Source organism: Syngnathoides biaculeatus, chromosome 14 (assembly GCF_019802595.1).
Source record: "Syngnathoides biaculeatus isolate LvHL_M chromosome 14, ASM1980259v1, whole genome shotgun sequence".
Lineage (NCBI taxonomy): Eukaryota > Metazoa > Chordata > Actinopteri > Syngnathiformes > Syngnathidae > Syngnathoides > Syngnathoides biaculeatus.
The window spans coordinates 18,956,123-18,973,439 of record NC_084653.1 but is presented as its reverse complement, the minus strand read 5'-3'; the positions used below and the strand labels follow the sequence as shown (position 1 = coordinate 18,973,439).

Here is a 17,317-nt window from a genome sequence, read left to right as displayed (position 1 = left end):
TCGAAAGGCTGAAAACATACTAAAACTACTTGCATAAAAACATATTGAATATTACTTTTTTCCGAAACTTGTAATATAAATGTGATCATTTGCGTTTAGATAAAAAGCATTCTAGCTATATCAGTGACGCACAAGCCCGTCATTACACTTTTACATTTACACTCTAGGGTCTTTTAAAACTAACAAATTTTCCATATCAAACAGGTCAATTCGCAAGCAACCGCATTCGGCAAAATTATCTTCGTTTTAACTATAAATTTTTAGTGCTTTTAAGGAAGACGCGAGCTCGTGGCGTCCGGTTGTATCCTAGCAACGGCTTAAAATAGCTTCGACCAATCACTGTGAAGATATGCGATGATTGACGCGCAAGTGACAAATCGGATCAAACCAACGTGTTCTGCCGATGGGACGTGGATTGACAGCAAACTCCTCTTGTCGCGAAACCTCACCTTTTACACACTGACCTTATCATGATTTAAATTAATATACTTTGATACACTAAAATAGACTAAAAATCAGCTATTCTTAGCCTTACATACAAAAAAGACGGGGCAAGCTTGTCACTTGCACATGTTTCATAGCAACAGCGCGAAATGGGCTTCGACCAATGAACGTGAAGCCGCACGTATGTGGAGCTGCTGAGGACGAATCACATAAAAGAAAAAATAGTCCCGCCTACCTCGCGTGGAATTCTGGGATTGACAACAAACTTCTCTCGTCGATTTTCTCCATCCCCCTGAGCTACCCACACCCACTTGCGTTCAAATTTAATTTAATTTTTACTTTTTGGTGGAGGTAGACAAGATGGAAAATGTACATCTTGCGGTAGAGGAAGACGATATTTACTCGGGATACAACGACTACAACCCGACGTTTGACACCGAGGTGAGCGCCTACTAAGAGTTTGCTAGCTTGCTAGCTTGTTACCTGGTCAGCTAAACAAATTGCCCCCCCCGCCCCCTCCCCCAAAAAAAAATGGTGAATGTAGAGAATAACGACCTCTTTCCCCAATCAAGGAGCTGGATAATGATGCGGGATTCCAAGAGGCAGTCAGGACCAGCCATGGAAGAAGACCTCCGGTCAGTAATAATGATGATGAACTGGAAATGACGACTTTGTGTTCTGATAATGCGAACGTGTCACCTCACGCAGATTTAGCGGCAATGAACTAAATCAAATGTGATAATTACATATGTATATCGTCGTTTATTTGCAATACTCGTGAAACTCTTCACTTCTTCCACTGTGCAGATGACTGCAAAATTTCCCGGAACTGCCGCATCGGGGCGCCCTTTTGCTTCATCCTTTGGAGTAAGTAGACCTGATATGTTTAATTTAATGTGTCACTAACCTGAATATATGATGAGTTCTTAATGTTGTTGTAGGCTCGGCTGGCCACGACCGGTCGACCCGTGACTGGAGCTGTGTTGGTAATTTCAGTTTCATTTGCAGACATGGGTTACGGAAAATATTATTATTCAGATTTAACATTTACATGAAAACATTTTCTACATTTCTCGTTCAGGATGGAGCATCTCGGCCCATGTCGGCGGTCAGAGCGGCAGGTTTCACCTCTTCGCGAACACGTGGTGAGTTTATTCAATATTTACCATCTAATATTGACAAATTTACTTTTACTGAAAAAAATAGTTTGAGGCTTGAAATGTTTTTATTTCTTTACAATAATTTGCATTTATTCTTTGGGTTAATCCGGAATGTTTTTAGGCTATGCGAGAGAGCATCTGCAGATTTGACTATAATGACGATATAATAATTATTTGGTATGTATGAACAAAACACTTTAATGACCAGACAGACTTTTCTGAATTGTTATTGCTGTCATGGGACAAAGGGTTATTGCTGCTTTTGTGCTCCTTTGACGTTGATATGTCTCTTATGGTTTGTGTGGATTACTTGTATTGTTCCCAACATCTGCTGAAGTTTTCACGTCAATAGCATCTTTGGAAACATATTTAATGAGAAAATGGTGATGTTGCTGTTAAATACTTATTTCAGCTGCGGTATTTGTCTGGTCTTTACATGGGGAAACTGTAAAAATTGAAGAATTTCTGAAGGGGGTGAATTCTCTTTCACGGCACTGTAACAGCGATGCTCCCCCAGGGCTAAGGTACTGTGAGTAACGTAGATTATCGTTAATGTCAAAGATTTCCGCTATGTTAATTTCGTCCCTCTGGTCACATTACGTGGCATCAATGGTGTCATACGTGATGTCTTCTGTGGGGAAAAAGCTGTGTTACAACAAATGTGTGCTCACCTTGCGCTAAAACTGTGATTTGCAGTTTTGCTTTTCAATGTGTTTTTAATCGGCGTAAGATGCCAGTTTTAACTCGCAAATGTATTATTTTATATGTCATTAATTCCTTATTCATCCTCAGGCTCATCTTTTGACCCTCTGGGACAGTCCAGAGGCCCTGCCCCAGCACTGGAGGAAAAGAAAGAGGATTTGTGAGTTGACAGTTGAATTATACTAAATCCATGCATGATTGAAAATGACCTCAGTGAGTAATTTTTGTGTTGTCGGTTTAGGCCTGAAGAGAAGATCAAACTCTTGGAGAAGAAAGTGAATGACTTAATCACTGAGAGCTGCATGGCACAAAGCTTGGGCAACTCGCAACTGGTCAGACTCACTTTATCTTCAAATAAGATAAATAGCATTTGCGCAAGGGGTGTCAAATGCATTCAGCCCAATTTTTTTTCCTGGTTTAACAAACAATGACTAGCCACTGGTCCATTTTTTTTTTTTTTTTTTTTTTTTTTTTGCCATTGTATTGGCGCAAATAATTGCAAGTACTTTTGGAAAGTAGCCATTTTTGAATAGTGTGTTGTTGGAAATCATCTAGAAATCCTTAAAAAATAGAAAACTTTACGGCAAAAGTTTATTCACATTTGTCCATCCGTTGGAACCTTAGACAACCTCAACTGATTGATTACACCTTACAAAGTAAAATGTTTCAGACTGGACCGGAATCTCTTTGCGGTGGAGGCTCTTCACGGGCTGACCGAGAGCTTTGGGGAGTGGAGGGTTAAAGATGAACAAACACTTACATAATTGGCATACCATAGCTTTGGGACTAGTATAGATATACAAGGACTCAAATTATATCTCCAAAATATTTGACAGGGACATTTGTCTGCAAAAAGCAGTAGCTGACTTAGTAGGTAATTTCTTTTGCATAAAAAGAAAACTGATACAACAGTTAAGTATGTGGTTACATGTATTTTGATTTTTTACTTTACATAAAATGTTGTACTTCAATTATTGGGTGTCAAAACGCTGAGTAGCATCCAATTTCAGAATTTCATTTCAGTGGGAAGTGGTCGCAAGTGCAACTTCAGTGGACATAATTAGCAAAAGGAATTATGTGAATGTGTTCTCTTGCCCCATGGGCCTGACTTGATCTCCTGATAGGCTGGTTCTGGCCCCAGGATCACAAGTTTGAAACCACTGATTTAGGCAATCTGGTTGTGAGTTGTTGTGTGTGTTTTCCAGGCTCTTGAGAAGGCGAAAGAGGCTGAGAGGAAGGAGAGAATGTTAGTGAGACAGAGAGAGCAGTACGGCAATGCAGAACAAATCAACATAGATCTCACCTACGCTGTGAGTCTCCCTGCTTGATGCTAATGCTGCACATTTACTGCGTCATTCCCGGTGACCCTTTACGGCCTTTACGCTCAAATGGTTTCCAAGTAATTTTTTTTTGAGACGGGCAGGTTGATGTGAGCAATAAAATCCTACCATTGTCTCTTTTATTGTTTTGGTCAGGTTCTGCTCAACCTGGCTAATCAGTATGAAAACAATGAGATGTACCCAGAGGCCCTGAGCAGCTACCAACTCATCGTCAAGAACAAGATGTTCACCAATGCAGGTGGGGTTTGGCTTCATCTCCTCCTGTGTATAATATAATGATACAGTGGAAGCTCGATAAAATGGACCCCAATATAACAGATGAACAATGTCTCCAAAACGTTTCCATTTTTCACTTAAAATGCCTTTCAAAGTCTTTAAGTTCCAGATTTGGCCAGTGTTGTTTACTCGAAGGCAGGTAATTAGACTGACCGATTTCTGGTTCACAGACATACAATGTGAAAAGATCCAATTCTACTACTACTGCTACTTTTGGTACAATATTTTTGTCAATCTGTTCGTCTTTGGGAAAAGATTTGAAACTAGGAAGCACACTAATATCTTGAGGCTCATGAAAGTGATGATGAACATTATATATCCAATGTGAAGATGACCAAGCACATTGGGTTAGTAATTTGGATAAAATGTGAAGTTTTAAAGGTGGTTTTTTTTTTGTTTGTTTTTGTAGGACCAAAGTAATGAGTCTCATGGGTCCCATATTTTTTAAAGAAAAAATGTTCTCCTGAATTTTTTTTTTTTATTCTGCCACAAATGGTCAATTTAACATTATTGTTGATTATTTTCTGGGAATAGGACATGTTTTGAGAGGAAAAAATGGATATTTTTACTTACTAGTAGGGTCTTATGTTGAAGAAGTTTTAAATTGCAGAAAATGCTAATGATGATATCTTAATAATATAAATGTGCCAGTCTACTGATTCTGATGAAATAAATGTAATTTTTTCCGCACTTCCACGGTTCAGGACGTCTGAAGGTGAACATGGCCAACATCTGGGTGAAGCAGAAGAACTTCCCCAAAGCCATCAAGTTGTACCGCATGGCGCTGGACCACATCTCTGACGACTACAAGGAGATGAGGATCAAGATCATGCAGAACATCGGCACGGTCTTCGTGCTGCTGGGCCAGTACTCGGATGCCATCGCGTCCTTTGAGCACATCATGAGCAAGAGCCCCAACATCAGGACCGGCTACAACCTGGTCCTCTGCTACTATGCCGTCCGGGACGCCGACGGGATGAAGAACGCCTTCCACAAACTCCTCGCCGTGCCGCTCGACATGCAGAACGAAGACAAGTACATCGCCGCCAACGTGAGGGAAACTCTTATTGTATGCTTGAGTCTGTCTTGTGTCTGCGTCTGTCTTTTCTTGTCTCTATCGTGCATGCGTAAGTGTGGATGTGTGTGTCTCACATCGTCTCATGAGGGAATATACTCATGCCAAGTGTGTCTGTCTTGTGCTTTGTAGATCTGTCCTGTTGGTGTGTGTGTGTGTGTGTGTGTGTGTGTATTTGCCTTTCTCGCTCCCTTGTGTGTGGTTCTTGTTCGTGTGTGAGGGAAGATGCGTTGATGTTTTTTTTTTTTTTTTTTAATTAGCTGTTTTTAACCAACTTTGAGGCAATTGTTTTACTTGATCCGTCCACGTGTAGCATAGCACTTCTGGTTAGTGAGCTTGTCGGTATACTAGAGTTGACACAGTCATTCAAGGTCAGTCAGGAGCGCTGCAGGAAAAGAAATGCTTTTGCAATCAGATGATTGCATTGACTGAAATAACAATTTTTATCTGAAAGTGATAAATCATTTAGGCCACTTCCAACTGTGTGTAAAAGCTGGTTTATGAAGTCATCCTCCATGAAATGTGCCAGAACAGAGTGGAATTCTGGTTGTGAAATGCGTCGGAGATTATCCAAAACTAAATAGAAGCCATTTATTACTCATCTTGTCTTGAGTTTGGCAGGTGATTGAAAGCTTTACACATGACGCAACAGCGTCACTCAGCCAGTTTTCCAGAGATTAGTGGTTGGGTGTCAACAACCAAGCTGGCAGTTACTTGAATAATTAGTACCGTAATTCCCAGCCTACAAAGCGCACCTGGTTATTAGCCTCACCCTGTATATTTGTAAAGGAAATACCATTTGGTACATACATACGCCACAGCTGTGGAAAAGCCGCAAGTGCCCACATTGAAACATGAAATATTTACAAAGGAAGACGGTACACAAAGTTTAACGCTAGTGCCGCGCTAACAGGGCCGGCTAAAAAAAAAAACCCAAAGAAACATAACAGTTAAAATCACTTAGACACAGCAGTAACACGCTAGCACAGCGCTAACAGGGCCAAACCGGTAAAAGTCACTTCCTCGGCACTTTTACTCCACCGGTCTCACTTTTACCTTTTCCGCTCGAGTGTCACCTTGCAGCCATGAGAAAAAAATGCAGAAATTAGCCGCATCACCGCAAAACCCGCAGGGTTGAAAAAGCGTGTGGGGAAAAAAAAGTTGCGTCTTATAGGCCGGAAATTACGGTAACGTTCTATGTCGCAAAGACACAGATATCTGATTGAAACGTTTTGCTAGCCTGATGCGGTTTCTCTTTTACATGCAATCAACAAACCGCAGATATCAAACTCAAGCCATGTCACAAAGTAATTTTGACCAATGTTATGAATAAAAAGGCTGGATTATTTTTTGATAAAAAGTAAGTTTCTTTCGGCTTGTCCCTTTCGGGGTCGCCACAGCGTGTCATCTCAGATGAACGCACATATGTTTGGCACAATTTTTACGCCGGATGCCCTTCCTGACGCAACCCTTCTCAGGGAGTGGAGCCCCCAGTGGCAAACGAAACCACAACCCCTGGTTTACCAAACCAGTGCTCTAACCACTGAGCTATGGGGCCTCCAGGATTATTTTTTGATAGAAAGCCACATATTTGTCAATTTTCCGTAAACATTTGATCATAAAAGTGTAAAAAACAAAAACATTGGTCGTGATGGTTCAAATTGATTGCGAAGTGAGGACATGTCCTTTATCCACAGTTGTTACGTATATTCTTCTCATCTCACCATGTTGAGGCTGTTCCTTCCGTTGAAATACCGACACAGGTAGCACTGTATAGCCTACACCTTTTTCATAACATCTAGGTGGGGGGTATTTTTGGAATAAAATGGACATCTTTTTCATAATCTCTAGATTTCAGCATGCATTTATAAAATGTGATTCCCCCCCCCCCTTTTCCCAACACCTATGTATACTGCGCACAATTTGATTTTTGACCATTTTTTTGGAGGGGGGGGGGATTGCATACAACATGGGAAATTATGTTAAATCTTGCCAGTAAGAGTCAAAGAAAAGCTGCTGTTGTGATGTGTTTCAGGACGACATCAGATCCAACATGCTGATTGAGGCCATCAAGAATGACAAGCTGCACCAAATGGAGCGAGACTTGTATGTTAACGCAGCGGCATATTTAAATATGACAGCAATGCTGTTAATAAATTGCACTTTGATTGGCTCCCACAGGAAAGCTCGTGCTGAAAAGTACGTGATGACGGCCGCCAAGCTCATCGCCCCGGCCATCGAGTCTTCTTTTGCCTCCGGATTTGACTGGTTTGTTTTGATTTGTTCATACACCAAGGGGTTGTAAAAACACAAACAAAACTTAATGTCCAACCAATAAATATTCGGTCCACAGTGTAAATATCTTTGAGAAATATATATGCAATAAAAATGAAGTTGAACCTTTTTTTTCTTTTTTTTTTTATTAAGTCAAAGTAGTAAAGCAAAACCTTGATTTACGATTCAGATTTTGTGATTTGAAGCCAGTAAAAAGAAGTACATTTTTTTGTTTTTTATGATATTGACAAAGAGGCATTTTCTTTTCGCTGTCAGGTGCGTGGATATGGTCAAGAGCTCTCAGTTCGTGGAGCTGGCCAATGACTTGGAGATAAACAAAGCCATCACCTACCTCAGACAAAAGGACTTCAACCAGGTAAGAGGATTCAAAATGGAAACTAATGTGCGCACTTTGCTGCTTGTGTGCTGCATCTCATGCATACGAGCCAATGTTTTTTTTTCAGTATTTTGCTCGTTTTCATCTTAACAGCTGCTCTCTGCTCATTCTCATTGAATCCATTCTTTCTGTCTCTGTCCCGCTGCACCTCCCCTTGCGCACCTGCATGCATAAGGCTGAGGTATGTGTGCCATCTGCCTCCTTCATTCCGTTTGCGCTCTTGTTCTTGTGTTTTGATGCATATCAGAACTAGTTTGATTTGGTTCACCCACTTCTGATGTGTTCAACAGGCAGTGACCATATTGAAAACCTTTGAGAAGAAGGAAAGCAGAGTCAAAAGTGCCGCCTCCACCAACCTCTCCGCCCTCTTCTTCCTGGTACGTCTTGTATTCTTTGGAGGCAAACAGAAGATTCTTTAAATTTCACTTTATTGAGGTGTTGGAGTAGTTCACGAGGTCCAACCTAGGGTTTTAGGAAAGCAATGAATTGATTACAAATGCAACTAAAATATAAGAATTAAGTCATAATCTTACCAGCCATAAATCATGTGGTTTTTTTTTTTCAAGAAAAAGTCCAATATTTTTGAGGATTAAAAGAGGAAAGTTGTGTTTTTAAGAAATATTTTAGAGAGAGGTTGTATGTTATGTGGGTAAAGTCAATTTCAAAAGTCATTTTAGACTTTTTTCCCTCCTAGAAACAAATTTAGAACCTCAAAAGAACAACTTTAAAAAATATTTTCCTCAAATGTCCCTTTGCATCAGAATCCATATTTTCTATAGTTTTTTTTGGGGGGGGGCATAAAATAGGTCAAAACGAGCCTCTGACACAGTTTTAGTTTGACATCTACGAGGTTTGTCGATTGAATGCAAAAGATAAACACTGACATTAGCCTTGCAAAATGGGCAGATCTGAAATACTGTATGACATACTGTAATTCCCACCCTACAGAGCGCACCTGGTTATAAGCCTCACCGAGTACACTTGTAAAGGAAATACCATTTGGTACATACATACGCCGCAGCTGTGTAAAAGCTGCAAGTACCCACATTGAAATCCACATTGAAACACGAGATATTTACAAAGACGGTATATAGAGAGATTAACGCTAGCGCCGCCGAGCTAACGCTACCAGCGCCACGCTAATGCTAGCAGCACTGCACTAACGCTAACGCTAGTGCCGCGCTAACAGGGCCGTCAAAAAAAACATACTGGTAAAAGTCACTTCCTCAGCACATATATTCCACTGGTCTCACTATTACCTTTCCCGGTCGAGTGCCCCCCTTGCGCCCGTTAGAAAAAAATGCACACATTGGCCGCATCACCGCATAAACCGCAGGGTTGAAAGCGTGTGGGAAAAAAGTTGCGGCTTATAGGGTGGAAATTACGGTATATAAAACGATGTCCAGTAGTATAATTTCAAGAAAAAAAGCAAAATAATTCAGGGAGACAATATGCAAGGTTGATAGTCAATCATAACAGTGTTACATTTGATTATGCTTAAAAGTAGCACGCTTGTAATGATTCTTAATAGATACAGTAGGGCACCCATTGTTGTGGCAATGTGCGCGGACGCGTTCTAGGAGAAGGACTACGAGCAGGCCGAGCGATATGCCGACCTGGCCATGATTGCTGACCGCTACAACCCGGGCGCTCTGGTCAACAAAGGCAACACGGAGTTCGTTAAGGAGGACTACGCCAAGGCAGTCGAGTTCTTCAAGGAAGCACTGAGAAACGACTCCTCTTGCACCGAAGCCCTCAGGAACCTGGGTAACCTCCATAAAGAAACACCATCTTGGTCCTCTGCTGTCAAGGTCGCAAAGGGTGACAAATCCCTGGTTGTGGCTTTTGTCCCCTTGACCTGCCAAGGTCTAACATACAAGAAGCTGAATCGTCTGGAGGACGCACTGGACTGCTTCTTGAAGCTCCACGCCATCCTGAGGGACAGCGCCGAGGTCATGTACCAGCTGGCAGACACGTATCCTCCTTGAACATCTGGCTTTCGTTGAGTGAACAAGGGTGTATTTTGGCACAAAAATGTAAAACTTTGATATATTTGGCCAGGAAACTGGTAAATTCCCATAGAAATGCAATATTTTGCCATTAAAACACAAGTCGATCACAAAAAGACATGACTCACCCTGAAATTGAATTCTTTATCTTGGCAAGGTCTGTCGGGCCATAGTCGGCTTCCAAGTTTGAGTGAGCAGTTTTGGGAAGGCCCTTTTTCTTTTCCCAGTGCACGAGGCAAAATGTGCTTGGATGGGTTTGGTGGGAAAGAGCAAGCCCATCCGTGTACAGAAATTCCCAGTGACACGATCCAACATATTGTAGAAAGTATTACGACAATCATGCTGTTTTTTACCAAAATAGGTGACCTTCAAAAGTAAAATCTGGCCTCCAAATATATACTTATAACCTGGAACGTGTTAGTATCCCATTGCGTTCCAATATTTGTTTTTTGTTTTTTTTTTGTTTTTTTTTGGAGGGGGGGCTTTACAGCAGTGCCTTGAAATAGGAGAGACCCAACTTGTGAATTTTTTTTTTTTTTAGAGATGACCTGTAACTGGGCTGGTAATTATTGTTTTTTTTTTCCCAAGCAAAAATGTGAGAATCAGGTGCTAGTGAACGCAACTCATTTCACAAAATGCAGCAGTTTGGTGAATAGTGAAATGATTAAAAAGAGAGAGGCTTAAATGTTAATCATTGAAGGTTACTGTGAAACGGAACATGAAATTACAAAAAATTACCTTTTGTAACTGCAGTGTGCCAACAACTATTGTGGGATGGGCTGTTGCTTACCTTGACACAGGACGCTGGGAGTCGGTGGAGAAAAAATTTCAAAGACATGCGGAATCTCACCGACACGCCTTCCCAAGAGGAATCACAGTCTGGGATTTCTGAGGCGGCCTCTTTGACATCCGGGGTTGACGTCACCGAGGTGGGCGTCGGAGACAGAGCCTCTGGATTGGCAGAGTTGGGTGGTGATCCCCCTTTTTAAGAAGGTGGACCCGAGGGTGTGTGTGATCACACTACTCAGCCTCCCTGGTAAGATTGATTCAGGGGTAGTGGAGATGAGGCTCTGTCAGGAAGTGGCATCACAGATTCAGGAGAGCACTGGTGGTTTTGAGCCAGCTCTGCAACAGGGGATCCCCCTTGGCACGGTTGTTTAAGTTGCATGGGGGGTACATTGGGAGCGTGGTGTACAAAGGCTATATTACGAGGCTCCGTGTTGTATATTTATCTTAACCTCCCGTCAGCTACGAACTCATGGAGGACCCTCATCAGGCGGTGGAGTGGCTGATGCAGGTCATCAGCGTGGTCCCCAATGACCCCAAAGCTCTGGCCAAGCTGGGAGATCTGCACGACTTGGAGGGGGACAAGTCGCAGGCTTTGCATTACTACTGCGAGGTACCAGTGCAAGCATGCACGTATACGCATACACAGGCACACACACGCACGCGGCCACATATACAAAACTCCCATCAGTCGTACAATGTTGACATTATCATCCACTCATTTTCTGCGCAGTCCTTTAGGCTCTTTCCCTGCAACATGGAGGTGATCGAGTGGTTGGCCGCCTACTACGTGCAGACGCAGCTCTACGAGAAGGCCATTCACTACTTTGACAGGGCCATACTTGTGCAGTGAGTCCACAAAAGACTGTTAGCTGCGTACGTGTTCATTTTTTTTTACAATTTTTAACTATGTTGTGTTCCTCAGACCGACTGAGGTGAGGTGGCAACTCATGGTCGCCAGCTGTTATAGGAGAAGTGGTAAGTGTCGACTGATTGGTCATCTTCATAAGGTCTCTTGACCCTAAAAACTGAAATAACCGAGTTTGGACAGTGACAAAACTATACTTACTATGCTTGCATGTTAATTTATTTTTCATAGTCTAACATTGCAGCTGGTCAAGTATTTATTGCAAAACACAACACAGTGAAATGTTACTATATCTGAATAATATATCAACTTAGGAACACAACTTGAATTTATCTTTTATTGGTAGTCTGTGCCGGCACGGTGGCTCAGATGGTAAAGCCTTGGCCTCACAGTTCTGAGGACCCGGGTTCAATCCCGGCCCCGCCTATGTGGAGCCTGCGTGGGTTTTATCCGGGCACTTCGGTTTCCTCCCACGTCCCAGAAACACGCAACATTCATTGGACACTCTAAATTTGTCCCTAGGTGTGACTGTGAGTTTGGCTGTTGTACCATGCCTCCTACCCGTTGACAGCTGGGATAGGCTCCAGCCCTCCCAGGGACCCTCGTAAGGATAAGCGGCAAAGAAAATGGATGGATGGATGTAATGTAAATAGGAGTTGTACACGGCTGTCGCTAGATTGGCCCGCAAAGCCCAATTGACGACTTTGAGTGGAGACGTTTGATTGGTGAACTCAAGTCAAATGTTCCTGCGGTAGATTAGGGCAACGGCGCCCAATGCTAATGCCAAAGTCAAAAATGAAAAATCTCTAAATAAATTGCGCATGCAATTATTGATAAATGAAAGTGGTGAGAGTCGTGTGGACTGTTAAAGTACTGTTCATTTACATCCAGTAAATCCTCAAGTAAGAGTAAAATGTCTGCTAAAATTATCCATCCATCCATTTTCTTTGCCACTTATCCTCACGAGGGTCATGGGCAGTGCTGGAGCCTATCCCAGCTGTCAACGGGCAGGGGGCGGGGTACATCCTGAACTGGTTGCCAGCTAACCTCAGGGCAGATGAAGACAGACAAAGGTTGCACTCACTATCACACCTAGGGGCAATTTAGAGTGTCCAATTAATGTTGCATGTTTTTGGGATGTGGGAGGAAAACCTACGCAGGCACGGGCAGAACATGCAAACTCCTCACAGGCGGGTCCAGAGTTGAACCCAGGTCCTCAGAACTGTGAGGCCAATGCTTTACCAGCTGATCCACCGTGCCGCCCTCTGCTAAAACTAGTCTTTTTGTAAAATGTTACTTGCATGAATGTAACAGAGTAAGTAGAGCGACTTCCTACCCGCCTCTGCTTTTGGATAATAGCGTGATGTTATTATTGTTGTTACTTTTTCCAGGAAACTACCAGAAAGCTTGGGACACATACAAAGAAATCCACCGCAAGTTCCCTGAAAATGTGGAATGTAAATCAAACATCTTGCCATTTTCACGCTATATGGCTGCTATTGAACTGGGAGAAGAACTACATCTGGTCATCTGTCCATCCAGGTCTCCGCTTCCTGGTGAGGCTGAGCCAGGACATGGGCCTGCAGGAGGTCCAGGACTACACGAGCAAGCTGAAGAAAGTGGAGAAGATGAAGGAGCTCAGAGAACAGGTATCTATAATGGATAGACAAAATATTAGAAACAGTTTTTGCTTTCAATACCGTTGGTCGTATCTGTTCCTGCCCTTCCTGATTGAAAACGTCCTTTTGTCTGTTTGGTGCTCAGTGCAGCTTCACGGTGGGGATGAGAAACATCTGTTGTCTTCTCTTTCTTTGTTCTGTAGAGAGCAGACACCTGACTCGTGAAATTATATTATCACTAAGGTGATATGTTTGGCTGTGGATCTTGTAGCTACGAATACAAATGTAATATTGTAGTCATTTCATTAAAAAACTTGTGGACAGGAAAACACATAGTTTGGTCTGAGAGCAGTGTCTGGGGCGTGCCAAAATCACAGAGTATATCCAGAAAAAATACATTGTATAAAACAAACAAGGCACATTTTAAGACGTTCCATCGTACTGTTATGTGTGCAAATGTTTGGTCACTTATAAAACCTAAAGAGCACAGGTGTCAAAGTCAAGGCCCGGGGGCCAGATCTGGGCCCCCGCATGATTTTATGTGTCCCGCAGAGGCAAATCATGTGTATTGTTCATATCTGCACCAAATTTCAAATTGTCATATCATCAATGACAACAAGTAATAACAAGCATTTTTGTGTTACCAAACAACAATAGTTGGAAAACCCCATTAGCCTTGATTTCTGATTCCAAAACTAGTCCATAAATTTCATGTGTAAATATGATGAGGCAGGTAAAGATTTATATTGTTTCTCAGCCATAATAGACCATTGAGGGAAACCGCAAGTACAACGTGGCCCGTGACAAAAGTGACTTTGACACTCCTGCTCAAGAGTTTCATTATTCTGGTACATTTTCATGAATGACTGATTTTGACACAATAGTACTTTATGGTGAGATTGACCCATACATATGTTTTGTTAACATTTGGTGTAAATGAGATAATATACAATTATACAATATAATATACAGTATATAATAATGACAGATTCAACGGCTTGTTTACAAATCATGATTTTTCATTTTGTCTCTTGACTACCGCAAGTCCCCAAAATCTTCACTAGTTAAATTACAAACGTTTCTCAAAATAATAGGTCTGGGCCTGTTTCAAAAGACCTCTGGGTCCAATTCTAGACCGTGTTCTGCCTTTTTAAGACCAGCGCAGTAAAATAAAAAACTAGTGGCGTGGCCCTGCCCACAGATGCAAAGCCAGGAGCACGTGTGAGGGATTTTTGGCAAATCACAACCAGCTGCTTTTGAATGAGCTCACTAAGTGCTCCGCATGACAAGGAGCTCTCGAGGCGCCAGGGAGCTAACTCGCCAGTCCCCAAATTCCCCCCGCAGTCGAAAATCTGCGACCGCATCTGTCGGCCCGGTTGAGGAAAAACGTTCGGCGTTCAAAACAAATCATCATTCCAACATCATCGATGAAGCTTACGAGCGCGGTGCAGAGTGTTCCAAAAGTGCCGTCATGGCGCTAATGACTATCATGTTGTGCTTTGCTTATTATGTGTTCCATTCTGCTTAGCGTCCTGCAAAACACATTCTGACGTGATGAATATGCCAAAAACTCCAATGTCAAACTCAATTTGGATGCATCACATTCAGCGCACATCGTGGACGTGGCGCACGCCGTTTTGTTTACTCTGAAGAGCGTTTAGAGTTGTTGAAGACTAAATTGAGAGAAAACACACCCGCTCCGTTAATTGAAGAGTAAGCTAGCGGCCCCCATGAGGATAAGCGGTAGGGAAAGTAGATGGATGAAAGCAGCGTATGTTTTAACTTCAATGAACGGAACACGCTTTGGGAATTCAGTGTCAAACTCATTTTTGTCGCAAGCCGCGTTGTACTTGCGGTTTCCTCTCAAAGGGCTGTTTTGGCTGTGAAATGATAACAAATCTTTAACCGCTTCATCATATTTACACATGAAATTTATCAACTAGTTTTGGAATCAGAAATCAAGGGTAATGGGTTTTTGTTTGGTAACACAAAAATGCTTGTTATAGCTCAACATTGTCGTTTATGATATGACAATTTGAAATTTTGGTACAGAATTGAACAAAAAAAAAAAAAATCATGGAAGTTGATGCACATGATTTGCCTCTGCGAGCCACATAAAATCACTCGGCGGGCCAGATCTTTGCCCATGGGCCTTGAGTTTGACACCGGTGGTGTAAACAATTTTTTGATGTTCCCGCAGAGGGTGAGGTCGGCACGAGAGGGCAGTGCCCGAGGTCGAAGAGAGGGCAGCGCAGGGAGTGCTGGTAAGTTTGATTTACGTATTCACTGCAGACATCGAAGATCCATCATCACGACGATTCCGATGATTGACGCTATGAACTCGTGACGGCTCATCTCAGTTGAATATGTTTCATGGCTGAGTTTTCCCGAGCACCTGAGCACACCTTGGCAACGCTGCTTTTTTGTTGACTTGTTGGAAAGAAATCCAAATGTGAGTGAGAAACCTCGAATGTACCTGAGAGTTTTCCCTCGTTTCTGTCAAGTCCACTGCACTTTTAAAAAGGCCTGTGCTGGGAAATCTGTGACAGAAAATGCACTGTTTATAGTCCCTTTTGCCTTTTAAAGTGATTTGTCCTTTTTTGTCACGGCTACAAAGTTCACTTGACGTTTAAGGAGTACAAAAATAACTTTAATTGCACACAGACTGGAATCTGGCTTCCTTATTGTTCTTCTTCTGCGTCACTCCACTTGTATGAAACGCTCCACACTGAGAAATGACTTCTTGTGATCATTTTCTTTCCCCAAGCGGAGTTCTCATTCTGAGGCCTTGTGCCAGGAGTTTGGTACTTTGAAGGAAGCCAAATTGACTCTTTGTTTTGTTTTATTTTTTTAAGCCTGAATTTATGCTGCTATTGTTCCCTGGTAGCCACATGTGGACTGCTGCCGTCTGCAAGTCCATCTTCAATTGACTTCAATGAACAAATGAACAAGTTGTTGGACTAAAGTGCAACACGCCATTCAACAGTATCATTGATCACAAAAAGGCTACATTACGGTGACGGGTTTTTATGTAGTTTAAACTACCGCAATTCCCAGCCTACAGAGCGCACCTGGTTATAAGCCTCACGCAGTACATTTGTAAAGGAAATACCATTTGGTACATACATACACCGCAGCTATGTAAAAGCTGCAAGTGTCCACATTGAAACACGAGATATTTACAAAGAAAGATGGTACACAGAATGTTTAACGCTAGCTCCGCTGCCAAATGTTAATGCTAGCCCTCCCGTGCTAATGCTAGCGCCGCCGTGCTAACGCTAATGCTAGAGTCGCGCTAACAGGGCCAGTTAAAAAAAAAAAACATACTGGTAAAAATCACAGAGACGCGGGAGTAACATACTAGCGCAGCGCTAACAGGTAAAAGTCACTTCCTCGACACATATATCCCACCCGTCTCACTCTTACCTTTTCCGCTCGAGTGCCCCCTTGCGGTCGTTAGAAATAAATGCAGAAATTAGCCGCATCACCGCATAAGGGTTGAAAGCGTGTGAAAAAAGTCGCAGCTTATAGCCCGGAAATTACGGTATATTGGGTCACTGTAAACTATTTAGCTTTAACAGTTTATTTTCCTATGTAAATGTATTTTAACACTATTTGTTAAGGACAATGCTGTGTTAGTCCAGAACAACAAACCTATTTTTCTTGACTTTGTTTTGCACAAAAAGGCTGCTTCAAGCTGTGAAAATGAAAAAGAGTTTCCCATTAAAACACGACATTTGCTCAGAAAAAATAAGGCAATGAATATGTGGATCGATTGCAGACAGCAGCAACGGCAACAAAGGCGAGCGTCTGGGCGTCCAAGTGATGTCACTTCCTGCTTTCAGTGAACCGTACGAAAGCAGCAGTCCAAAAGAACTCGGTAAGGAGCACCCACACACGGACGTCTGTTGCTACACAACTATTTGAACAAAAACCCATCTTTGTGGAGACGCCTCCTACGTGGACCCGCTCGGGCCCCTGACGGAGCGCCCCAAGACGGGGGCCAAGGCGCGGGTGGACGATGACGACTTTGCGGACGAAGACCTCGGAGATGAGCTGCTGCCCGAGTAGCTGCGTGGCACGTTTGGCGAACAAACACGAGCCGCCGGTTTGCACACACAAAGTCAGCGATGCCGGTTTCAAAAGTTTTGTTGGTGCTTCGTTGGCAGCTTTATTTTTGTATTTGTGTCCAGGGTCCCCTATTATTCTATATTTAACGTAGAAAGTATTTTGTTTAAAGAGGGACATATTAGCTGTAATATTGCTGCACAAAAAGTAAATGCCATTGCAGACATTTGTTTATTTTTAATTGACAATATCAGAGTTATCTATTATATTTCATATTTTCCAGTTTCTGTAGTCATCCT

The 17,317-nt window shown here is 42.4% G+C and overlaps 1 protein-coding gene across 2 annotated transcripts; it reads left to right on the top strand.

Moving 5' to 3' along the window:
* Positions 1-698: 698 nt before the first annotated feature.
* On the top strand, positions 699-17,239 carry ift88 (intraflagellar transport 88 homolog). 2 transcript variants are annotated; one of them, XM_061840956.1, is made up of 24 exons: positions 699-885; positions 1,017-1,079; positions 1,252-1,311; positions 1,386-1,430; positions 1,526-1,589; positions 2,397-2,466; positions 2,548-2,638; positions 3,512-3,616; positions 3,782-3,884; positions 4,627-4,973; positions 7,033-7,103; positions 7,179-7,265; positions 7,548-7,647; positions 7,959-8,045; positions 9,249-9,435; positions 9,535-9,643; positions 10,926-11,076; positions 11,197-11,312; positions 11,389-11,441; positions 12,723-12,788; positions 12,874-12,980; positions 15,151-15,214; positions 16,732-16,830; positions 16,900-17,239. In XM_061840956.1, exons 1-24 carry the CDS (start codon positions 805-807, stop codon positions 17,019-17,021), a joined length of 2,448 nt encoding a protein of 815 aa, XP_061696940.1. In that variant the 5' UTR covers positions 699-804; the 3' UTR covers positions 17,022-17,239. The 2 variants fall into 2 exon arrangements, with proteins under 2 accessions (XP_061696940.1, XP_061696941.1); XM_061840957.1 differs by lacking the exons at positions 699-885; positions 1,017-1,079; positions 1,252-1,311 and adding an exon at positions 1,726-2,128 and having other exon boundaries at positions 16,900-17,236.
* The last annotated feature ends 78 nt before the right edge of the window (positions 17,240-17,317 follow it).